Here is a 26,597-nt window from a genome sequence, read left to right as displayed (position 1 = left end):
CCAGCCTTAGACTCTCCCATCGATGCATTCACTCACACAGCAAGCCAGAGAGTGATAGTTCCCTACAATTTGTGCTGGATTTTATTCACTGAAGTTTTCATCTCAAAAGTGAAAGTAAGCGTTTTTTTGTATTTCATTTAGTATTTAGGCATCTGAAAATGTTGTTTACTTTGCTTTTGCAGTAGGCTACCACGTTGGCTGGTGTCTGATGTGGCACCCTCATCATAATTTGGCACCCTCATCACTATAATTACGCCTAGGCTACGCAATTCATCGACGCGAACTACCTTTAACGCTTATTGAAGGTATCTTCCCGGTGGACTTTTTAAAGAGCCCTGACGCTTGCTCTAAACGTCAGCACGCATCATTTGCGTTAAGGTTTTGAAAACGTATAACCCATCTTTCATATCAGCGATAACTATTTGATTTTTGAAAATTATTTAACGTTAGATGACACCTTTTTACGGTTTGCGTTGCCACAAGGCCATATCTCCACGTTACTTGTGCTATCTAGCATACTCCAAACACCTGTGTGTAACGGAAAAGGCCGGGAAACACGTTAACTGCAATTGCGTCACACGATCCATATGCCTCCATCACACCTTCACCGTTAAAATGGTACGCAGCATCTTCTGGCTATGTGTGCAACAAAAATTCAACATTCACCTTCTGCTACCATTTGTCAAGCCGTCTATGCATACAGTTTGACACATACTTCGATAAATCCAATTTTTGAACCACACAGAACGCATTGCAACTGCCTCTGCAACGCTGCAAGGCAAACAGCGTTCCATTGGAAATGAATGTACTTCTGGCATATCAAAATGCAAAACGCTGTCGGTGTGATTGAGGCGATGCTCCGAACACATTTTCAAATCAAGCATAAATTCTCTTAGTAGCCTACTATAAGTTAGCCCGGGGTTTCCCAAACTAAGTCTTAAGGCACCATCTAGGTGCACGTCTGGTTATTTGTTTTGCCCTAGCACTACATAGCTGATTTAAAATAACTAAAGCTGGATGTTGGTTATCTGAATCAACTGTAGTACTAGGGCAACAAACTAAACGGGCACCTGGACTGAGTTTAGGAAACCCTGAGTTAGCCTACCATGCAGGTTCGCAACTTCCATCATGCTTCCCTTTGCTGACACTGAATCTATGACATTACTTAGGATGCGTAAGACAGAAGTAGATAATTTACTAAATAAAACGATTTGTTTGAACAACAATGTGCATAAACAATTATGCCTTGTGCCGGATTCGACCCCATCCCCTGCAGTCTGTGTCCTGGTCATGACTTCCCGACTCTACCTACTGAGCTACCGTTCAGTTGACAGAACATAAACAAATCCTAACTACATTGTAATTAGGGTGTCTAGTAGAGCTAGTGTTTGATAACGACATGGATCGAAGAAAGCACTGGAACCGCAGCGAAATCGGTGTGATCTCGCGTTTTGTTTGAAAAACCACGTGATCAAACGGAAGGTTTGGACGTTATTGATCACGTGATAATGATCCTTTGAAACAAGCATCGATACATTGTCGGGTCGGTAGTGAGTCAGAAACTGCATCGGAGCTCCGGTAGCAATCGTCCCATCCCTAGTAAGTGTATATTTAGCATTTGTGGGATTATTTTGATGTGACATGAAAGTAAAGACCTTTTATTTTTCTAAAACTATTGCAATTGACAATTGACTCACGTTTAGATACTCTGGCAGCGAAAAACTACCCCTGAAAATAAGTGCTTTCAGAAAATATTCAGACCCCTTGACTTTTTACACATTTTGTTAGTCAGATTTTTTTGGGTCACTGGCCTACACACGATAATACCCCATAATGTCAGTGGAGATAGATAGATATCTCTCTCTCTATAGATATCTTTTAATGAAAAACTGAAATGTCTTGAGTCAATAAGTATTCATTCCCATTGTTATGGCAAGCCTACATAAGTTCAGGAGTAAATCAAGTTACATAAGTTGCATGGACTCACACTGTGTGCAATAAGTGTTTAACATGATTTTTTTGAAGGACCACATTGTCTGTACTCCACATACAATTAATTATCTGTATGGTCCCTCAGTTGAGCAGTGAATTTCAAACACACATTCAACCACAATGACCAGGGAGGACTTCCAATGCCTTGCAAGGAAGGGGACCTATTGGTAGATGGGTAAAAAAAAAAGCAGACATTGAATATCCCTTTGAACATAGTGAAGTTACTAATTACTCTTTGATGGCGTATCAATACACCCAGTCACTACAAAGATACAGGCGTTCTTCCTAACTCCGTTGCCGGAGAGTAAAGAAACTGCTCACGGATTTCACCATGAGGCCAATGGTGACTTTAAAACAGTTTAATGGCTGTGAACAACATAGTTACTCCACAATACTAACCTAATTGACAGAGTGAAAAGAAGGAAGCCTGTACAGAATAAAAATATTCCAAAACATGCATAATTTTTGTAACAAGGCACAAAAGTAATACTGCAAAAAATGTGGCAAGGCAAATCACTTTTTGTCCTGAATACGAAGTGTTTTATGTTTGAAGCAAATCTGATACAACACATTGAGTACAACTCTCCATATTTGGCATAGTGGTGGCTGCATCATGTTATTGGTATGCTTGTAATTGTTAAGGACTTGGGAGTTTTTCAGGGTAAAAAATAAACGGAATGGAGCTAAGCACAGGCAATATCCTAGAGGAAAACCTGGTTGTCAGCTTTTCACCAGACTCTGGGAGATGAATTCCCCTTTCAGCAGGACAATAACCTAACACACAATGCCAAATCTACACTGGAGTTGATTACAGTGAATGTTCCTAAGTGGCCGAGTTACAGTTTTGACTTAAATCTACTTGAAAATCTATGGCAAGACCTGAAAAGTTGTTTAGCAATTTGACAGAGCTTGAATTTTGAAAATAAATATGGGCAAATGTTGCACAATCCAGGTGTAGAAAGCTCTTAGACTTACCCATAAAAGTTCACAGCTGTAATTGCTGCTAGATGCTAGTTGATTCTAACATGTATTGATTAAGGGGGTTGAATACTCATCTAATCAAGATATGAGTTTTTATTTTTCATAAATTCTAACATTTGTAAAAAATAAAAAATAAAATATTCTACTTTGACAGTATTTTGTGTAGATTGTTGACAAAAAATGACAATTAAATCCATTTTAATCCCAGCCAGGCTAGCCTACTACTAGTCTGATATAATCAGGATGTAATACACAATTAATTGGTATATGTAGCCTGAAACTAATTCCTGTAGAATTGTCTGAATGTTCCATACAGGCCAGAATGTTGAATAAACTTACTCTACTGGTTGTCTGTATATCCACAGGAAAGTGTTTTAACTTGACTTTTTAGGGAGCTAGTATTTATATGGTTCCGTTTGCCACTGAGGTAAAGAGAATTTTATATATATATATTTTTTTTTTCTCGTCAATAGATTCCCACGAGGGACCAGTATGTAAAAGGAAACACTTACTAATGTAAGTTTGTCTGCTAAATGACTAAATGTAAAGGCTGTTGAACAACGCATGCCGTGACATTGAAAATGGAATAGAATCAGGGGAGGCTGGAGAACAATTCACACCATTTTTTTGTGCTAACTACTAGCAGTTATATATAAAAAAAAAAGGTTCTCAATCCTCCCCTGATTCAGAATATACAATTTTAATTGTCATGGCTATTGACGAGAGAACCAAATATCAAGTAGAAAACTAACTTTACCTCGGTTCTGAACCATATAATGCTAATAAGTCAGGTAAACAATATTTTCAGGTGGATATTTTGTTAAAAAAAAAAGTATGTGCAGTTGGTCTTTTTGCTGCACATTCAAACAACCGGTAGAGTAAGTTTAATTTTATTAAACATTTTGGCTTGTAAGGAACATTTACATGATTTTGCAGGCATTAGTTTCAGGCAAAGAATTGTGTATTACAGCCTGACTAGCCTACTACATTTGATTAGCTAAGGCTATTTTGTTATTGAATTGCTTTAGGTTGTCTTGGCATGTCTTTATATTCTAAATTGAAGGAAGCCTAGCCTAAAGACAAGTTATGGGTCGCGTTCCACTGCTTAGACGTTGCATGCATCAACCAATGGTTGCTTTAACTTATGATGTGGTTAGCTGATAGGTAAAATACCTTTCCAGGCGTTGTAAGCTCTGGCAAGCATCAACAACGCCTGGGTAGAGGAATGCGCCCAGTATGATGATGGTGGTAGCCTGAACTTGTAAAACGCACATTCCAACAGGACATTTGGACCATCTGAAATATTCTCAAATATATGATTTGAATATGCCTGCTGTGCTGTGCTGAGTTTCTTGTGATCCTAAGGAAAAAGGGGAAAGACAAGCAGTCGTGGCAGTAAAGGCAGACCTTTGCTGTCAGATGACCCTGGACTATTTCGTTAGGCTGTCAGATGACCCTGGACTATTTCATTAGGCTGTCAGATGACCCTGGACTATTTCGTTAGGCTGTCAGATGACCCTGGACTATTTCATTAGGCTGTCAGATGACCCTGGACTATTTCGTTAGGCTGTCAGATGACCCTGGTTAGATTTCAGAGTAGTGGTGCTTTCAAGGCAACTGTAAACTCGAGTGAGGTCAAATCGTGACGTCATTAATCTTCATGTTGGAAAGTCTGAGCTCAAGGATGATGCCCGAGTTTCCCACTTGGAATCCCAAGTTGGGTGACCATTAAATATATTTTTTCCAGAAGGAGCTAGTTTTTTTTTTTTCTTCCTAATTTGTCTTGAACGCACTAAAGTCGGAGGTTGGAGCTTTCTGAGTTCTGAGTTAATTATCTTGAATGGGGCATAGGTCTGTCTTAAATTGTCAGCAACACACTCCTTATCAGTCACTTCAGGGAATTTTCATTGCGACGTCTTGTCTAGGGCGGAAATATCCCACATAGCCTAATGACTCATATTGACAGAGCACCCACAGAAATGTAGCTTAATACAGAACATCTCTATATGATTTTGTGATTTCCTTGACTATAATGTAGGCCTATTCACTAATCATTCTAACTATCTGAGCTCTCAAAATAATGATTCCACCCTTTGATGTGACTTAGGCTACATTTTAAAGTAACTGTCCAATGAAAATCCAGAAAAAACACTTAAAAAAATTACACCTCTAATCTCACACATCTAAACTGTATATAACAGGCCAATCAGCTGTTTACTTTCCTGAATATTTTTTATGACGTATACGCCCACACCATTCTTTTGTTGGGGTAGGCCCACACCATTCAAACACAGAAAAGCTTCTTTTTAATATAGTTCTCCTTCCAAAATGTTTTAATTATTTCACTCATATTGTAATTAATTATAGGTCATATTTCATTGACATCTCAAACACTGGACAGTTACTTTAACTCTAGCTGGTGGCAACACCAAAAAAGAGATCCTGTTTTGGTCGATAATGGCTCCGGTACTATAAATAGATCCATGTGATATGCCCTCAAATTTTCCTTGAAGCCCAAACAAACGGAATACATCCCCTCCCATGTCGGTTGTCTCCATGGTAACTGTATAGAATGAGGTTTGGCTTCAGTATGTCTCAGCTTTAGTCGAAAGAGTTATACAGTAGTGCAGGGGTGGGCAATTCCAGTCCTCCAGGGCCTGATTGGTGTCACAGTTTTGCCCCAGCTAACACACCTGACTCCCATAATCACCCAATCATGATCTTCAGTTTATAATTCAATATGATTAATCAGCTGTGTTTGCTAGGGATGGAGAAACAGTGTGACACCAACCAGGCCCTCGAGGACTGGAGTTGCCCACCCCTGCGGTGTGTGTGTGTGTGTGGTCCTGCTCTTTTGACTAGCATAGCATATTTGTGGTGCATTGGAATGACAGCTCAGACTCACTAGCCTGCTCAGACAGGTAGCTACACACAATTTCTTTATCAGGGCCGTCATGGATTTTAGGCACGGCATCTTGTAGTCTGGTTCTAGATATGCTATTAGGTATTTAATAGTGCTGGGGGGGGGGGTCGATAGTTACATATCAAGATATTGTCAAAACGGCACATTGTCAATAATATCGCAATATTATTTTAGCGCTAGTTGGCAGTACTTGCACAACTCCAGTATTTTTTTCCTTCATAGCTTGTTTTCCATCTTCTTTTGAAATAGAGGGACAATTTGTTTATAGCACTTATTTCCACGACTGATCAAAACTAATTTTCTTATTTCATCACCTTCTCATTTAACTTCTCAAATTATTACCAAACAGGACTTCACTGCTGTTGCTTCCCTGTCTCACTGTCTGCCATTTATCCAACTGTTAACGATGACGTGTGGAGCACTTTATATTCGTGGAAAATCATTTGAAAGATGCATAGCCATCTCTTCCTACTTACAGCATTGTTGCGTAAGGTATTTGGTGAATTTACATTTTTGCTTTTATGATCATGATCAGAACCTGTTAATGGTAGTTTTGTGATAACTGCACTGTGATTTTAATTTAGTGAAAAGAACAATGATTTTCGGTTAAGTATGTTTTCTAAACTTTAACAATTCCAAATTCGTTTAAACGTCACATCCCTACTCCCTTCCCCATCTTAATCAGGGAGGTGGCTGTGTAAATGCAACTGTCCTTGTATGGTCCTGAGCTACCTGGCAGACTGGCTTTGCTTCACAGGGCTACCTCTGTTCCATCAGCTCTGTGCCTGAGTTAGCCTAACTCTGTGATTTAAAGTTGACTTTTATCACTCGTGTTTGATGCGTTCGAATAGCTGCTTTCACGATGAAAAGACAGTCAAGATGCTGATGCTTTGATATATTCCCACAGTGTTTCTCTTGACAATATCATGTGATAACTTTAACCAGGTCATTTACAAGCTGTCATGGCCTTAATCATTGCCTTGGTTTCATAAGACACAAGGCCACAATAGAACTTCCAGTGCCCAACCAGATACACCTCCAGGGGTGTACAGTATAAGGTAACTGAAGTGTTTTGAACACTTATTTTCTGATTATTGTCAAGGTTATGCAGAGCACAACAAAGCATGTACTGCAATATAGGTCTTCCTGTTGCTATTAGCAATGCTTTGTGTTGACATATACAATCTAATTCTGCTGCAGTTGATTAGCCTGGAAAACCATACTGTTTTCGGTTTCACTTCCCTAAGTAGAGCAAAACTAACTTGAAACGGAGCTGAGTACTTGACAGCGTGTTGTAAATGATTGAGTTGCAGCTTGCATTCAAGCCTACAGGAGATCTGAAAAGCAGTGGATTGGTATTGTCGTGTTCTATAATGTTTTGGTGTTCCCCTCCCTCTGTCTGACTCACCCTCCCTCTGTGACTCACCCTCGCTCTAGTTTGACTCAGTGTTTATTTAGCTAGTATCTATGGAACCAGTTGGAGGGTAACACCGCTGCTGTGTACAGTCAATTCAGTGGACTCAATGGATAAGGGTTTTGTGTGTAGAAGTTGTGTGCAGAGTGTTTTGATTTAATGGTTAATGTTCAGTGCTTTGGCAGAGGGTATCTATGCAGTGAACTGACATAGCTTTTTAATGGACTGGATTTAAACTGCTCCCTTTACTCTCTTCCGAACGTGCTAGACGGCCAGTTCTTACAGCCTTTAGCCGTACCCTTATCCTACTTCTCCTCTGTTCCTCTGGTGATGTGGAGGTTAATCCAGGACCTGCAGTGACTAGCTCCACTCCCACTCCCCAGGTGCTCTCATTTGTTGACTTCTGTAACCGTAAAAGCCTTGGATTCATGCATATTAACATTAGAAGCCTCCTCCCTAAGTTTGCTTTATTCACTGCTTTAGCACCTTCTGCCAACCCGGATGTCTTAGCCGTGTCTGAATCCTGGCTTAGGAAAACCACCAAAAACCCTGAAATTTCCATTCCTAACTATAACATTTTCCGCCAAGATAGAACTGCTAAAGGGGGCGGTGTTGCAATCTACTGCAGAGAGAGCCTGCAGAGTTCTGTCTTACTATCCAGGTCTGTACCCAAACAATTCAAGCTTCTACTTCTAAAAATGCACCTTTCCAGAAACAAGTCTCTCACTGTTGCCGCTTGCTATAGACCACCCTCTGCCCCAGCTGTGCCCTGGACACCATATGTGAATTGATTTCCCCCATCTATCTTCTGAGCTTGTGCTGCTAGGTGACCTAAACTGGGACATGCTTAACACCCCGACCATCCTACAATCTAAGCTTGATGCCCTCAATCTCACACAAATGATCAATTAACCTACCAGGTACAACCCAAATCCGTAAACACGGGCACCCTCATAGATATCATCCTAACTAACTCGCCCTCCAAATACACCTCTGCTGTTTTCAACCAAGATCTCAGCGATCACTGCCTCATTGCCTGCATCCGTAATGGGTCTGCGGTCAAACGACCACCCCTCATCACTGTCAAACGCTCCTTAAAACACTTCTGCGAATAGGCCTTTCGAATTGACCTGGCCGGGGTATCCTGGAATGACATTGACCTCATCCCGTCAGTAGAGGATGCCTGGTTATTCTTTAAGTGCCAACCTCACCATCTTAAATAAGCATGCTCCATTCAAAAAATGTAGAACTAGGAATAGATATAGCCCTTGGTTCACTCCAGACCTGTCTGCCCTTGACATTACAAAAACATCCTGTGGATTTCTGCATTAGCATCAAATAGCCCCGTGATATGCAACTTTTCAGGGAAGTTAGGAACCAAAATACACAGGCAGTCAGGAAAGCTAAGGCTAGTTTTTTTCAGAAATTTGCATCCTGTAGTACAAACTCAAAGTTTTGGGACACTGTAAAGTCCATGGAGAATAAGAGCACCTCCTCCCAGCTGCCCACTGCACTGAGGCTAGGAAACGCTGTCACTACCGATAAATCCACAATAATTGAGAATTTCAATAAGCATTTTTCTACGGCTGGCCATGCTTTCCACCTGGCTACCCCTACCCCGGTCAACAGCCCTGCACCCCCCACAGCAACTCGCCCAAACCTCCCCCACTTCTCCTTCACCCAAATCCAGATAGCTGATGTTCTGAAAGAGATGCAAAATCTGGACCCTTACAAATCAGCCGGGCTAGACAATCTGGATCCTGTCTTTCTAACATTATCTGCTGAAATTATTGTAACCCCTATTACTAGCCTGTTAAACCTCTCTTTCATATTGTCTGAGATATGGGGGAGACACTCTAGACCCAAACTGCTACAGACCTATATCTATTCTACCCTACCTTTCTAAGGTCTTTGAAAGCCAAGTTAACAAACAGATTACCGACCATTTCGAATCTCACCGTACCTTCTCCGCTATGCAATCTGGTTTCAGAGCCGGTCATGGGTGCACCTCAGCCACGCTCAAGGTCCTTAACGATATCATAACTGCCATCAATAAGAGACATTACTGTGCAGCCGTATTCATCGACCTGGCCAAGGCTTTCGAATCTTCGAATCACAACATTCTTATTGGCAGACTCAACAGCCTTGGTTTCTCAAATGATTGCCTCGCTTGGTTCACCAACTACTTCTCCGATTAGAGTTCAGTATGTCAAATCGGAGGGCCTGTTGTCCGGACCTCTGGCAGTCTCTATGGGGGTGCCACAGGGTTCAATTCTCGGGCCAACTCTTCTCTGTATACATCAATGATGTCGCTCTCGCTGCTGGTGATTCTTTGATCCACCTCTACGCAGACGACGCCATTCTGTATTCCTCTGGCCCTTCGTTGGACACTGTGTTAACTAACCTCCAGATGAGCTTCAATGCCATACAACTCTCCTTCCGTGGCCTCCAACTGCTCTTAAATGCAAGTAAAACTAAATGCATGCTCTTCAACCGATCGCTGCCCGCCTGTCCAGCATCACTACTCTGGACGGTTCTGACTTAGAATATGTGGACAACTACAAATACCTGGACAACTACAAATACCAAGGTGTCTGGTTAGACTGTAAACTCTCCTTCCAGACTCACATTAAACATCTCCAATCCAAAATGAAATCTAGAATCGGCTTCCTATTTCGCAACAAAGCATCCTTCACTCATGCTGCCAAACGTAAACTGACCATCCTACCAATCCTCGACTTCGGCGATGTAATTTACAAAATAGCCTCCAACACTCTGATCAACAAATTGGATGCAGTCTATCACAGTGCCATCAATTTTGTCACCAAAGCCCCATATACTACCCACCACTGCGATCTGTATGATCTCGTTGGCTGGCCCCCGCTTCATACTCGTCACCAAACCCACTGGCTTCAGGTCATCTACAAGTCTCTGCTTGGTAAAGCCCCACCTTATCTCAGCTCACTGGTCACATAGCAGCACCCACCCGTAGCACGCGCTCCAGCAGGTACATCTCACTGGTCACCCCCAAAGCCAATTCCTCCTTTGGTCGTTTTTCCTTCCAGTTCTCTGCTGCCAATGACTGGAACGAACTGCAAAAATCTCTGAAGCTGGAGACTCTTACCGCCCTCACTAGCTTTAAGCACCAGGTGTCAGAGCAACTCACAAATCACTGCACTTGTACATAGCTTATCTGTAAATAGCCCATCCAATCTACCTCATCCCCATACTGTATTTATTTATTTACTTGATTATCTTGGTCCTTTGCACCCCAGTATCTCAACTTACACATTCATCTTCTGCACATCCTACCATTCCAGTGTTTTTAATTGCTATATTGTAATTACTTTGCCACCATGGCCTATTTATTGCCTTACCTCTCTTATCCTACCTCATTTGCACATGCTGTATCTAGATTTTTCGACTGTATTATTGATTTTATGTTTGTTTATTCCATGTGTAACTCTGTGTTGTATGTGTCAAACTGCTTTGCTTTATCTTGGTCAGGTCGCAGTTGCAAATAAGAACTTGCTCTCAACTAGCCTACCTGGTTAAATAAAGGTGAAATAAAAAATTAAATAAATAAACTGTTGGAGAGTTCTGCCATACTAAAGGGTATCCATGCAGTCTTAGTGTAATAATCTGTTGCCATGACTGCTGTAGCTGAGGTGTAGTCTGATATCTAGGCTCAGTGGTTGGTTACCTCCCAAATGGCAACCTAAATCATATAAGTGTACTGTATTTGACCAGAGCCTTATGTGCACTGGCCAAAAGTAGTGCACTAAATGGGAATTAGGGTGCCACTTGGGGGTGCAATTCCACAGTAACGGAATTGAGGTTTGATTTTTAAAATGTAATTTGAAAGTTGAACAATTTACCAAAACCTATTTAGTGGAAGAACTGCGTAGATGCAAACTTTGGCAACGGGATCACGGTAAAATCTCCCTCTGATATTTAATTCTGTTAAATATCTGCTCTGAATGAAGATTGAAAGATGAATGGGCTGTCAGCTGTGACATGGCACCTTGTGATTTGAACTACAGTAAGTGAAGTGGATTTACACCCGATAATGGAATTACATCCTGGGTCCCTGATCTGGACAACACAGAAATGCATCATAATGGATATGTCATTCTCCTCATGTTTACAAGTTTGGACAGCACAGCACAATATACTATACTGTTACAATATACAATACAATTGTACTATACAATACAATTGTATAGTATACAATATACTATATTAGACTGTGCTTTACTCACTGTACTGTGCTGTGCTATCCAAAATTGTGGAACTTACGTCTATTATATGTTCAGATTTGTTCCAGTCTGTCTGATAACATCAAGGCCAGAGTGGACTGACTAAATTTCAATGTACATGGACATCCGGTGTCTGTCGGTGCTCAGTGGTAAATGGGAAGAAAGAGTGTCAATAAGCGCTGGGAGAGATGGTATGAACTGGACAGCGAGGCAGAGCGAGGGAGGGGTTTTCCACAAATTACCAGTTTTAATCACTTTATAATTCAAAGAAATATTGATATCAGTAAAATCACTAACTAATTGGTAGGTCTAACATTACTTGTTAGTTCTGTGAACTTTAATTACAGTGCCTTGCAAAAGTATTCATTCCCCTTGGCGTTTTTTCCTGTTTTGTTACATTGCAACCTGTAAATTAAATGGATTTTTATTTGGATTTCATGTAATGGACATACACAAAATAGTCCAAGTTGGTGAAGTGAACTGAAAAACAACTTCTTTAAAAATGTTTTTATATATATATTTTTAAACTGAAAAGTGGTGTATGTATTCACCCCTTTGCTATGAAGCCCCTAAATAAGATCTGGTGCAACCAATTACCTTCAGAAGTCACATAATTAAATTGCACACAGGTGGACTAAGTGTCACATGATCTCTCTCTATATATATATATATATATATACCTGTTCTGAAAGGCTCCAGAGTCTGCAACACCACTAAGCAAGGGGCAGGCACCACCAAGCAAGCGGCACCATGAAGACCAAGGAGCTCTCCAAACAGGTCAGGGACAAAGTTGTGGTGGTACAGATCAGCGTTGGGTTCTAAAAAAAACTTTGAACATCCCACAGAGCACCATTAAATCCATTATAAAAAAAATAAAGAATATGGCACCACAACAAACCTGCCAAGAGAGGGCTGCCCACCAAAAACTCACGGACCAGGCAAGGAGGGCATTATTCAGAGAGGCAACAAAGAGACTAGAGATAACCCTGAAGGAGCTGCAAAGCTCCACAGCGGAGATTGGAGTGTGTCCATCGGACCACTTTAAGCCATACACTCCACTGAGCTAGGCTTTACGGAAGAGTGGCCAGAAAAAAGCCATTGCTTCTTAAAGGAAAAAAAATGAGCAAACACGTTTGGCGTTCGCCAAAAGGTATGTGGGAGACTCCCCAAACATATGGAAGAAGGTACTCTGGTCAAATGTAGGTTTTTGGCCATCAAGGAAAACACTATGTCTGGCGAAAACTCAACACCTCTCATCACCCCGAGAACACCATCCCCACAGTGAAGAATGGTGATGGCACATCGGCAGGGACTTTGAAACTGGTCAGAATTGAAGGAGCTGGAGCAGTTTTGCCTTGAAGAATGGGCAAAAGTCCCAGTGGCTAGATCTGCCAAGCTTATTTAATTTTTATTTTATTTCACCTTTTATTTAACCAGGTAGGCTAGTTGAGAACAAGTTCTCATTTGCAACTGCGACCTGGCCAAGACAAAGCATAGCAATTCGACACATACAACAACACAGAGTTACACATGGAATAAACAAAATATACAGTCAATAATACAGTAGAACAAAAGAACAAGTCTATATACAGTGAGTGCAAATGAGGCAAGATAAGGGAGTTAAGGCAATAAATAGGCCATGGTGGCGAAGTAATTACAATATAGTAATTAAACACTGGAATGGTAGATGTGCAGAAGATGAATGTGCAAGTAGAGACACCCCAAGTGACTTGCAGCTGTAATTGCTGCAAAAAGTGGCTCTACAAAGTATTGACTTTGGCGGGTGAATATTTATGCACGCTCAAGTTTTTTTTTTTTTTCGTATTCCTTGTTTGTTTCACAAAAAAAAAAACATTTTGCATCTTCAAAGTGGTAGGCACGTTGTGTAAATCAAATGATACAACCCCCCCCCAAAAAAATAATAATTTAATTCCAGGTTGTAAGGCAACAAAATAGGAAATATGCTAAGAGTGAATACTTTCGCAAGCCACTGTATCCTCCCTCCATGAGGGAGCAAAACTAAAAATATATTAAAGATAATATTGCACAAGGCAATATTTCTTACATTTACAGAAGGTAAACAATTTCTACAAAACGTCAACGTTATTGTGTTGTTGTAGTTCTGATACCTTTTTTTTATACTTTCTGCTAGAAGTTTTCTAAGATCCCCTTTCCATCTGTTTTATCCTGAAATCAAAGCCTTTACTTCTGCCTAAAATGGAAAATGTTTGAAAAATGTATCCTTGCCTTCATTTCCCCAAAATATAGACTCTTACAATAGCTTTCATTTGACACCCAATTAGACATGCTCCTATGAACTTCCCATGTTGCTGATCATGGGTCCGTTTCCATGGAAATACTCAGTGGTTGGAGTGTTGTGTCCCAGCGAACATTCCTTCCTGCTGATGACTCATGTCCTGGGCATGGCTCTGACTCTTGAGAGAGGCCTATGGGGAACCAGACAGTGTACACACACTAACAGACAAACCACCACCACACACACAAACATTAGCGCCTTTAGTTGAACTAGACAGCACGTTGGAAAAACACAGACGCATGCATTCTATCCATAAGGCACTGTGTAAATTTCCACAGTATTCAGTCTCTTACAAACTGCAATCCACCCAAAGCATTTCCATGTTTAGGGAGTGGGTCTATAACACACCAGGTTTGGGCATGCCACAGCCTGGATGGAGAAGAGAGGAATGTGAGAATGTGGGCAGATTTGTTCACTTCTTATTAACCATTGACACGCAGTGTACATCCTGATTATCAACATGTTTTTCATACTGTGCCTCACTAAGAATGTTGATCTACAGTGCCTTCAGAAGTGTTCATACCCCTTGACATATTCCACATTTTGTCTTACAGTGTGAATTCTAAATGGATAAAATATTTTTTCTTACCCATTTAGACACAATACCCCATAATGACAAACTGAAAACATGTTTTTATACATTTTGCTTATCTATATGAAATACAGAAATATTGAATTTACATAAGTATTCATAACCCTGAGTCAATACATGTTACAATAATCTTTGGCAGTGATTACAGCTTTGTCTTTTTGGGTAAGTCTCTAAGAGCTTTCCACACCTCGATTGTACAATTCTTCAAGCTTTGTCAAGTTGGTTGTTGATCATTGCTAGACAGCCATTTTCAAGTCTTGCCACAGACTTAAGTCAAAACTGTAGCTAGGCCACTCAGGAACATTCAATGTCGTCTTGGTAAGCGTCTTGGTAAGCGATATTTGTATTCTGTACAGGCTTCATCCTTTTCACTCAATCATTTAGATTAGTATTGTGGAGTAACTACAATGTTGTTTATCCATCCTCAGTTTTCTCCTATCACAGCCATTAAACTCTGTAACTGTTTTAAAGTCATCATTGGCTTCATGGTGAAATCCCTGAGCAGTTTGCTTCCTCTCCGTCAACTGAGTTAGGAAAGACGCCTGTATCTTTTGTAGTGACTGGGTGTATTGATACACCATCCAAAGTGTAATTAAAAACTACACAATGCTCAAAGGGATATTCAGTGTCAGCTTTTTTTTACCCCTCTACCAATAGGGGCCCTTTGAGGCATTGGAAAACTTCCCTGGTCTTTGTGGTTGAATCTCTGTTTAAAATTCACTGCTCAACTGAGGGACCTTACAATTATCTGTATGTGTGGGACCTTACAATTATCTGTATGTGTGGGACCTTACAATTATCTGTATGTGTGGGGTACAGAGATGAGGTAGTCATAAAAAAAAAATGTTAACCAATTATTGTTGCACACAGTGAGTCCATACAACTTATGTGACTTGTTAAGCAAATATATACTCCTCAACTTATTTAGGCTTGCCATAACAAAGGGGTTGAATACTTATTGATTTAAAGACCTTTCAGCTTTACATTTTTTTATTAATTTGTAAAAATGTCAAACATAATTAATTTTTGACATTTATGGGGTATTGTGTGTAGGCCAGTGACACACACAATCTCAATTTCATCCATTTTTTAATTCAAGCTGTAACACAACATATGGAATGAGTCAAGAGTGACTTCAGAAGGTTTTCACCCCTCTACATTTGTTTTTTTACTGCAAAAGCAGCCTTGGAAAAAAGCAGGCTTGTATTTATTTATTACTGTACACCACAGCAAAACATTATGCAATGTGAAAACAAGTGTTTCTTATTTAACCTTTATTTAACTAGTCAGTTAAGAACAAATTCTTATTTACAATGACGGCCTAGCAACAGTGGGTTAACTGCCTTGTTCAGGGGCAGAACGACAGATTTTTACCTTGTCGGCTCAGGGACTCGATCTAGCAACCTTTTTGGTTACTGGCCCAATGCTCTAACCACTAGGCTACCTGCCGCCCCTTTGTTGTTAAACAAGTTCAGGCAGTCCCTCCCCATTTTGGTCCGTTTTCTTCTGTTTGGTGCAGTGAATTACGACCCAGGTGTTTGCAGTGCTGTAATCGAAGCCAAGGTAATGTCTACATAGGTTTTGGCCTGGTGCCTTGGTATAGAATGTGGACATTGAATTGGCATTGCTTTACTAATATGTGCTGCTAGCAACTAACGTTTCCTGTCTCCAAATTCACAGAATGTGGACATTTTATTCATCACAATAATGTTTATGCTACTAGCAACTGCAATACAGCAGAATTCTGTGTCTCTACCAGTGTTTGAGTATTAGCATGTGTAGCTACTGGTTAATCTAGTCCTCTGAGATTTGAAGACTTGTATAACCCTGACTCACTTGTGGACTCTGCTGATCAGCACAGTAGCTGTGACTGACTGGCCTGGGAGTCATGTGGATTTGACTGGGCTGCTGCCACTGGTTCAATGCACTACACCATAGTTCATATAGAGAGGTTGGCATTTCCCCATACACAGGGTGTATGCTGCGGAAGTGTTTGTGTCAGAGAGCTCATGCAAACATAAAGAACACCTGACGATCTCGTGCCTAACCTAAAAGTGCACCTAGTTTTGAGGAGGTAGGATAGTTTGTCTGTTCTCTCTGAGAGAAGTCACGTCTCATTGGTCTGCTGCTTCACTAAAGCAACCCTACAGTGGAATGTGGCTTTCATTTCTCTCAGCTCACCTGTTTGTCTCAACATGCTGAAAATGAAGTAATAATGTTCTGTTAATCACCGCGTCTCTCTCTTCCTATTCAACAGGGGTTATTCATGATGACGCCCTCTTGAGGTCGGTGTGCTAGGTGATGTTCCTGTTGACCCCGTTGTGATCTTGTTGGTTTCCACTGAGACTAGACGATCGTAAGCACAACTGTCGAGTCACAGAAAGATGACATCAACATCCCCCTCCCACAGCGACAGCAGTAGCGGCTCGTCCAAACATGGCATCCATCAGGTGTGTGTGTGTGTGCGCATCTCTGTGTGTGCGTGCGTGCGCATCTCTGTGTGTGCGTGCGTGCGCATCTCTGTGTGTGCGTGCGTGCGCATCTCTGTGTGTGCGTGCGTGCGCATCTCTGTGTGTGCGTGCGTGCGCATCTCTGTGTGTGCGTGCGTGCGTGCGCATCTCTGTGTGTGCGTGCGTGCGTGCGCATCTCTGCGTGTGTGTGCCTGTCTGAATGAACTCCGCTCTGTCTCAAATGTCTTGTTGCGACATTAATATTTTGATGCTTATCTTGACTGACCAAACGTCAGCTGAACTGAAATGAACTGGCTATGGCCTGACTGGAGGGTACCTAGCAACACTCCTAACCCTCCCTGCCTGGGTTAGAGGACACATTAAGGCAGAGATGCAGCCTCTCCTCCTCTGTTCACGTGGTTGTGTATGTGTGTAACCCGATGCGTCTCTGTCTACAGGACAGCTGGGAGATCATAGAGGGGCTGAAGGGTAACCCTGGCAACATCCAGGAGCCAGAGAAACAGGAGGGCTTCCTGCTCAAGAGGAGGAAATGGCCCATGAAGGGATGGCACAAGGTGGGTGCAGCCTCCCTGACCTCTTTACCTCTTGCTGCAGGTAAATCTCAAGTGTCTATCCTTGATTCCTTGCATCCTCTCTCCTCACCTTCTCTACATACATTGGAGGAGAAGGTCATAGGTTCTCTTCAGACCTTCTCTTCTGAACTGAAGGATGTGCGGAGAGGACGTGAGGAATCAAGGAGGCACTTGGCTCTTTTTAACCCCTGAGTTACCTGAAGGGCTGGCACATAGAGGTGTTCTACCTGACACGTACATGGTGCTTATCTAAAGCGCTGATAAGACGCTTATGTTAAGTTGGAGGTGAAGTTTAAATGGATATCTTGTTCATGTAAAAAGCTTTTGTCCACAACTGTAATATCTAAATTGTTGTGACGTTATTTCCTTGGCCCAAAGCAGATTAATGAAAGTTTGAACGTGACAGATGGATGGCTAAAACAGTTTGTACTTTCTCTTGCTATCCAGAGATACTTCTTGCTGGAGAAAGGCATTCTGAAGTACTCCAAATGTAGAGCTGATGTAAGTGCCTATTCAAAAGTATCTGTCAAGCAGATGCAATGCACACACACACAATTGAGTTAATGTATGCGTCATAGTTAGTCACACACACTGACGTTTTGCTTTTGTTTCCAGCTGAAGAAAGGCAAGCTGCATGGCTGCATTGATGTGGGGCTGTCTGTCATGTCAATCAAAAAGAAAACCAAGGCCATCGATCTGGACGCCAACAACAACATTTATCACCTCAAGGTTTCTCTCTCGTTTCTCTCTCTCTCACTCTCTCTCTCTCTCCCTCTTCTGTTTAAATGACATCACATCTCGCTGTCCAATAGGTGAAGTCTGAGAAGTCTCAGGAAGTGAAGTCACAGGAGTTGTTTGATGATTGGGTGTCGAAGCTACGACATCACCGTGTCTTCCGTCAGAACGAGATTGCCATGTACCCCCACGAGAGGCACCTGTTCCACCCCTCCTCACACCTCTCCCCTAACCTCAACGAGTCCATGAGACGGGTACGCTTCTCTTTAGACAGGGATATATGATACATTTTGTGCTTTCCCCCTAATGGTTCAAATTTTGGAGATGGTAAGCTGACCCTAGATCTGTGCCTAAGAGCAAACTCTTACTGACGCTTCTTGACTGACCAATCATAATTTCATTATTGTACTGTATGTATTTTATATGAATCACTGTATGTCTATGCATATTCAATTCATTGTCTCTCACCCTTCCTCTCGCTCTCTCCCTCCCCTGCTTTCTCTCTCTCAGCAGCACTCCAGTCTGGCTAAACAGGCGTCAGTAGTCCAGCAGGCTAAGGTCAGTGCCTGGCTTCACTCCTCAGAAGACATGGACAGGTGCTGCAGAGGTAGGGAGATCAAACATCTCCTGATGGATCTCACCTTACTTAAGTTCTCTGTATCGACTCGCTCTCACCTTCTCTAATTCATATCCCTCATCATTCTGTCAGACTTGGAGGACTGTGAGTCTTACCTGTTGGAACTCAACCTGCTGCTGAAGAGTATGGAGGTTCTCCACCGCACTTACTCTGCCCCCGCCATCAGCCTCATGGTAACACAACCTTTGCCCTTTAACCTTGACCCTAACCTTGACCCAGTACACATACTGTACTCAGCCCCTTTAACCTTCACTACCCTTACTCTGACCCTGCTATGAGTACATGGTAGGTATGCACACCTCTCCTAACCCCTAGACTTTAACCCTAACCTCTCCACTTCCACTGGGACACCAGGCCTCAACATATGACATTCCCAAGAAGGAGAAGAGGGGTCCCAGGAAGTGGCGTTCAAAGAATTACACCAAAGATGCCCCGGCCACGCTACAGGTACAAGCTGTTTCACGTTCTCTCAAAGCAACAGCTGCTACCATTCCATGTTAACTTTGACCTGTGCTAAATCTTACAGCCACTTGATAGTGTTGCATTGACTAAAGACTACTAGGAAAATAGTTCTGCGTGACACCCAATACATCCCCCACCTGTAGTTGTCTTTAACCCAGAGGTCCCTCCTTCCACCAGGTTCCTGGCTGTGGCTCACCGCCTGCCTCTCCTCATCTCCATACCTCCCACCCAAACCTCTCTACTGCTGAAGCCAACACCTCCTTCCTGGAAACCCCAGACTCACCGACTGATGCCAACCGCCTCCAGGAAGACTTCTGCAGGCTGGCTAACAATAGTGAGTCCCTGGTGTCAGATCGGTCCACTGGGTCAAGTACAGGTATTTTACAGGCTGGGTATGATGGTTAAAACACAATTATTTTTCTCGCTCTGTGTGTCTCCAGTTCACTCCACTCTGCGGTCAGCCTATAGTTCTCTATCAGCAGAGAGAGACAGAGTGAGACACACTATTGACCTGAAGGCCCCTCCTCCAGCACAGGTCATGGGCCTCAAGGCCGGTTATGGCTCGGTGAGTTGGGTGTGTTTGAGAGAGAGCGTGTGTATGTGCTGTGTTCCACAATACTGCACATGTCAAGTTGATTTCAGGAGATTGTTTATATGCCAAACATGACATTGGGACTGATCTGAACTTCTGCTGCCAATCAACCTCTTCTACCAATCAGGGTCTCCCAGATGGATCCCGCCAACTTGTCCACCAGGCGTCCAATGAGTCCATGTCGGAGTTCTTTGATGCTCAGGAGTACCAGCTGACCTCCAGCTCCTCTGAGAACGAGGTGAGCCTTAAGATCAGATTACCCAACCCTAACCATTAGGGAGATCAACAATGATCTGTCCCTGAACAGTCATTCATATGTTTTTTTCTCTGTTTGTCTCCAGGCTTCTGATGATGACTCGTATATCAGTGATGTCAGCGACAGTGTTTCCATGGACACCGGCTACAGCAACGAGGGAGGAAGTGAGAGACATGACTCTGGTATGCCGTGCGGGTGCATGGGCCAGCATATGAGTATTTCTATGACAAGCATACAATTTGTACGAGTGAGCAAAAGTTTGCTACCTCCATTTTAAGCACCCCCCAACCCACTCAGCAGGCTCAGGAGGAAGTGGTGTTCAGGTGGCCCGCAGGCGGACTACCCTCCCCTCCCCCCAGCCCAGCAGCAGCAGTGTCAGTCTATGGAACATCCTCAAGAACAACATAGGGAAGGACCTGTCCAAGGTAGCCATGCCTGTTCATCTCAATGAGCCTCTCAACACACTACAGAGGCTGTGTGAGGAGGTGGAGTACTCTGAGCTGCTGGATACAGCGAACCACACACAAGACCCGTACCAGAGAATGGTGAGGGTATAGGATGCAAGGACACACACACACACACACACACACACACACAATGCCTAGCAACGCATGGTGAGAGAATTTGGACATACTCACACCATGATTCTTATGATGCATTGTGGGAACCCAGACACGCAACCTCTACCTACACATGGTAAGTAACACAGTCTCTGTGTGTGTGTGTGTGTGTGTGTGTGTGTGTCCTGTGCTGCAGGTGTATGTGGCAACATTTGCAGTGTCTGCATATGCCTCCAGTTACCACCGGGCAGGAAGTAAACCCTTTAACCCTGTCCTGGGAGAGACCTACGAGTGTGACAGACCTGACAAGGGCTTCAAGTTCATAGCAGAACAGGTAAACAGGAACTATACCTACAGGAACAAGTTGGGGCGGCAGCGTTGCCTAGTGGTTAGAGCGTTGGACTAGTAGCCGAAAGGTTGCAAGTTCAAATCCCTGAGTTGACAAGGTACAAATCTGTCGTTTTGCCCCTGAACAAGGCAGTTAGCCCACTGTTCCTAGGCCGTCATTGTAAATAAGAATTTGTTCTTAACTGACTTGCCTAGTTAAATAAAGGTCAAATAAAATAACATACAGTAAACCAAGAATCACTGGGCTGATTCATTTAGTGCTTTCCACTAAATAGGGGGTTGGACCCCCTATTCCCATTTAGTGCACTAAATTTAACCAGGGCCCATAGTGCTCTGGTCAAAACTAGTGCACTATATAGGGAAAAGGATGCCATTTGGAACAGAACCGTTGCATAGGATGACTGAAGACTCATAACATTGTCAGTCACATGTATTCACCAGTTGAACCCCCTGTCTGTCTTAGGTGAGCCATCACCCACCTGTTTCAGCATGTCACTGTGACTCTAACAACTTCACTTTCTGGCAAGGTGAGCTTCTATGTTTTCAGTAAACATGTCACCACCTTTTCCTTCTATTTCTGATTGTTATTGTGAGGTTATCTGCGCCACTCACCTACTACCCCTGTCTGTCTCTCTGTCCCCTGTCTGTCTCTCTGTCCCATCTCTCTCAGATGTCCAGTGGAAGAATAAGTTCTGGGGGAAGTCCATGGAGATTGTTCCCATGGGAACCACTCATGTGACCCTGCCAGGGTGAGTCTCCTTGATTTGATAGAGTGTGTGTGTGTCAGAGCTGCTTTCATATGAAATAGAGGTGTGTGTGTGTGACAGTTGTTTGTCATCCTCAGGTTTGGGAGACCACTATGAGTGGAACAAGGTAACGTCCTGCATCCACAACATCCTGAGTGGCCAGCGCTGGATAGAACACTACGGAGAGATGTCAATCAAAAACACCAGCAGTGACGCCTGCCAGTGTACAGTGACCTTCATCAAGGTGAGGAGATGGACTATACCATACCTGTTACATGAAGGGTGCGTCCCAAAAGGCACCCTATGTCTTATACAGAGCACTACTACCCATAGGACTCTGACCAAAAGTAGTGCACTATATAGGGTGTTATTTAAAACAGCCTAACGCAATTCAATGTAAATTGGCCAACACGTATGAAACCCTGGGCCAGCGTTTCCCAAACTCGGTCCTGGGACCAACGGGTGCACCTTTCAAGTGATCAGCTCATCATCAAGCTTTGATAATTCGAGTCAGCTGTGTAGTGCTAGGGCAAAAACCCAACACACCCCTGAGGGTATTATCAGGTGTAACAGCACCATCTGTTGGGGAACAGGAGGAACAACATCCTGGTGACCATTATCCTGGAAACCTTCAGTAACTAATGAGTGGTGGATGGATTCATGTATTATTTAGAATTCATCACATGATTGACAGCGTTTTATGGGTTTCCGATTTGTAACAGTACATTTGTTTTTGTTTTGCATCATTAGTTTAATTTGTTTATTATTCATGTTGTGCATATTTAATCCACAGGCGAAATCGTGGAGCTCAACGGTGAACAAGATAGAGGGAGTGGTCACAGACAGTGGGGGGTGTGTCATCCACTCATTCTTTGGCAAATGGCATGAAGGCGTGTACCAAGGAGACACGCCCTCTGCCATCTGCATCTGGAGAGCAAGTGAGTGACTGGCTCTTTGGGCTGTCCGTCACAACTCACACACCCATATTCACAAACATAAAGTGGCATTCCACGTAAATATTATAGCTTATGATCTTTTACCTTGAAAATAGTTTAAAATAGTGATTTTTGTCATGTGTTTGTGTAGATCCCATGCCTGTGGACCAGGACCAGTACTATGGCTTTACACAGTTTGGTGTGGAGCTGAATGAGCTTGATGCCGCCCTGAAGCCCTTCCTACCCCCCACAGACACACGCTTCCGTCTCGACCAGAGGTAGGACAAACCCCGGGATTCTCTCTTCCTCTCTCTCTTCTTCCTAGCTCTCCCTAATCCAGTATTCCTTTCTCATACTTCCCTGTATTATATCACCCTTCTCATAGGATCCTTTTCACTCGAGTGTCTCTTTTCAGTCTCTCTCTGTCTCTCTCTCTCTCTCTGTCTCTCTCTCTGTCTCAGGTGTTTGGAAGAAGGGAACATTGAGGGGGCTGAGGAGCAGAAACAGAGGATAGAGCTGCTCCAGAGAGAAAGGAGAAAAGCCCTGGAGGAGAACAACATGACGCACAAACCACGCTTCTTCAAGTACGCCACCGTGTGCCTGCCTGCCTGCCTGCCTGCCTGCCTTTCTGTCTGATTCCAGCAGACAAGGGAGTTCATTGTTCACACATTTAGCCACGTAGACAGAACAAGGCTGTCTTAATTCTTAACTGCACAGTATCCTTTACAGCAGTGGTTCCCAACATTTTTCGCTTACCAGTAAGCCTATCATCTCATGAGTCTTCTCACGTACCCTGTGTGGATAGGCCAAGGACCCCTGGTTGGGAACCACTGCTGTACAATATAGAAAAGGTCTGACGGAATGGCACCACTCTGTCTATATAACTTACCACACTGTCACAGGTCTGTCATGTGAATAACACTCCATTAGCCTCTGGGCTCCATTTTAACAAATCTAATGCAATGGTAGATCTAATTGGCTTACAAAAACTAAATAACATGGGTCTACATTATCTTTGCTAAATACGTTAACTTGAACCCATTTGCAGTCCACGTTGTTCTAAGTCACTGCATGGCCTCAATAGCATTCACACTGACATAGGGGCTAGGCTACTGTAAATGACATTATATCTGAGCATGACAATAAGCAAGATTGAATTCAGTATTTTTAAGACCTAAAAAGAAAAGGAATAATTTGAATCAAATTCTAAACAAAACAACTTGTTTTAAATAGACTATGTTACACTTACAGGCACCATCATTTGTCCCGTGGGCATAGAGTATTAAAACAACATCGACTATGGAGGGTTTTACACGCATCCAAAAACGGGACCTGCATGACTAAAATAATGTGGGCCTGCCTACGATGCATAGATAGAAAGGGAATGTCAGATCACTGTTTTGCTTCTATTTGAATAAAGCTTTGGTGATTAAGATTTATTTCCCAGCGGTCTCAGGAGCCGAACTCTTTATCAACAGTCTTGTCTACTTCATTGTTGTGTTGGGCAGGACAAAAAAAAGCCTTTATTGAGAGGAAAGGAGGCTATGCTTGGTTTTTAACCAAATACATTAAATGGTTGGGGGGGAAACATTCGTTTTTTATGGTTCTAAATACAAAGTATAAAGGCACCAAAATCACATTAGGCTGCTCTTGTTCTATGTTCATATGGGCAGTGTGTGTCACGGCTGGATAGGCTGTATCATAACCAACTGTGTTACCACTAAAACCAGCTTTTGGTTGGTCTTAAGTATCCTATCAGCACTGCCTGAAAATAGAAACTTGGATCATGTTTTTAAGGACACACCTCAAATATTTCCACCTCTCCCATCTGGGCGCAAGCATGCTGATGTTAGACAGGTGAATTGCCAAACTTGGCGTTAGGGCTGGGAAATGCCGGTGCGACAGTTTTTTTAAATGACGAAATTGCAAACCTAACGTGCATTTGACACTAGCACCGCCTTATTTCCAGCCGAACATGGAGCCCCTCAGTGTCTGACTGGTTGTTCTGTGTAGTCATGAGATCTCACTGTTCTACTTGAAGGTGTACTGAGGGTTAGGGTTGTACACTTACAGCCAGGTTATGCAGTATGTTTGTTTGGAATATGTGTTAAGTTTTATTTATATATAGAAATGTGACTGCTGTTTTTGTTTATTTAACAGGAAATCAAAGGATGACACGTGGCTGAGCTCTAATACATACTGGGAGCAGCGGAAGGACCCTGGATTCAGCTGTACAGAGGACTTCCCTGTGCTGTGGTGACCCTGTAACCCCACAGGAGTACAGATCTAGGGTCAGATTATCCTTGCCCACAACAGACACAGGATTTTCCAAAACGGGGATCTCCACCTCCACACCAAAATTGCCGTCTATCAAGCCGTCTGCATCACCACACTTCTTTACAGCTGTGAAGCCTGGGTCACTTAGTCGCCACAACAAGCAGCTCTAGCGATTCCACAGAAGATGCCTGCAGCGCATCCTGGGAATCGCCTGGTGTGACTGTGTCCTGTACAGAAATACTTGCTAAGACCAACTGCAAGAGTATGGAGGCCATGGTCACCCAACACCAGCTGAGCTGGCTTGGGCATGTCATTAGAATATCTTGGGAGTGCTTGCTGTGGAAGATCCTGTATGGCAAGATACATCTTGGCCGGCGGTCTGCAGGGGGGGGGCAGCTAAAAACGTGGCTGAGGAAGTGTAACATCAAACCCACAGACATGGAGGATGCTGCTGCCGACCGTTCCACCTGGAGGCAGCTCCGGAGCGGTCTACAGAGGAGGAGAGGAGCTCCGGAGAGACAGAACTATGCCTGCCCCCGCCAACACAGACATATGCCCCACCTGCAATAAAGTTTGGATCTCAGATTGGACTCTACACTCACTAAAGAATTGACCGTTAACTAAGAGGTGGAAGTCCTCATCGGATACGATGGACTACCACAAGCAAGCCCACAACAAACCTTAACCAATACAGGGAAAACTCACAACTGACCTTAGATCAGCACTCGGGAGACAACACTAGTCAAAGCTCTGACCCGGTGACTGGGGACTGCTGAGTGTCAGGGTGACCAAGACCAAAAATGAGCTTCCCGTGTCTGTAGGTAGAGCTTAACTAGGGCTCGATCTCTTCAACCTAATACAGAGTTTTCACTTGATTCTTTGTTTAAAAGAAAAGAAAGCATCTTTTAATTTTTTTGGCATGACTTTAGTCTTTCCAGGGATAGGGTTTTCTTCTTTCAATTTGATCATTTTCTCTATGTATATTTTATACTGTCACTGTAGTTCGGATGCAGTCCAGCCACCAAAGTGCCTTAATATGGAATGCTGTTCTATTCACAGTAACCTGCTGTAGATGATTATGCAAATCCTCACTCACTATTGGTGAGTTGGTGCTTCTGCGCACTTATGTCATTCTTAATGTGGTCTATATAGAAGATCACTGGTGGGGTGTTGAGGTATGCATCCCAAATGGCAACCTATTATCTATATAGTGCTATTTATGGAATATGGAGCAGGGTGTCATGTGGGACACAGTCAAGGGTTGTAACTAGGGGGATTTAACTTGTTCTAAATGTCAAGCATTCTACTGTAAGAGTATGATTCTGTCCAATCACAATACAGATTGTTTTAATACTCCTTAACCACTGGCTGACAGTACGTATGAAATAAGGCCTTATGGAACTTCCTAACACTGCGTGTTAAAGCCTGTATGTTGCCCGGTTATGATAAGATGTATACTGTATATCAGTAAAGAATAGGGCCGTACTATCTTTGAAGATAAACGATAAACAGTGAGACTGTTATACTA

At 42.8% G+C, this 26,597-nt stretch overlaps 1 protein-coding gene across 1 annotated transcript; it reads left to right on the top strand.

Annotated features, from left to right (window-relative positions):
- LOC106570528 (oxysterol-binding protein-related protein 3) lies at positions 1–26,597 on the top strand. The gene is made up of 22 exons (XM_045694912.1): positions 1–114; positions 16,736–16,928; positions 17,387–17,503; positions 17,969–18,022; positions 18,137–18,250; positions 18,334–18,510; positions 18,767–18,863; positions 18,966–19,066; positions 19,248–19,340; positions 19,533–19,689; positions 19,796–19,920; positions 20,075–20,185; positions 20,289–20,385; positions 20,501–20,748; positions 20,960–21,097; positions 21,575–21,638; positions 21,782–21,860; positions 21,939–22,101; positions 22,651–22,795; positions 22,944–23,070; positions 23,254–23,376; positions 24,953–26,597. Exons 2-22 carry the CDS (start codon positions 16,863–16,865, stop codon positions 25,050–25,052), a joined length of 2,496 nt encoding a protein of 831 aa, XP_045550868.1. The 5' UTR covers positions 1–114; positions 16,736–16,862; the 3' UTR covers positions 25,053–26,597.

The sequence above is a fragment of the Salmo salar genome, chromosome ssa14 (assembly GCF_905237065.1).
Source record: "Salmo salar chromosome ssa14, Ssal_v3.1, whole genome shotgun sequence".
Taxonomy (NCBI): domain Eukaryota; kingdom Metazoa; phylum Chordata; class Actinopteri; order Salmoniformes; family Salmonidae; genus Salmo; species Salmo salar.
The sequence above is the reverse complement of the archived record's forward strand: the minus strand, read 5'-3'. Positions and strand labels throughout refer to the sequence as shown.

Bases quoted from the DNA above. Each gene is read 5' to 3' on its own strand.
- LOC106570528 (XM_045694912.1), top strand. From the start codon at position 16,863: ATGACATCAACATCCCCCTCCCACAGCGACAGCAGTAGCGGCTCGTCC. The intron at 20,386-20,500 runs GTATGCCGTGCG...CAACCCACTCAG, and splicing joins AAGTGAGAGACATGACTCTG to CAGGCTCAGGAGGAAGTGGT. The intron at 20,749-20,959 runs GTGAGGGTATAG...CCTGTGCTGCAG, and splicing joins AAGACCCGTACCAGAGAATG to GTGTATGTGGCAACATTTGC.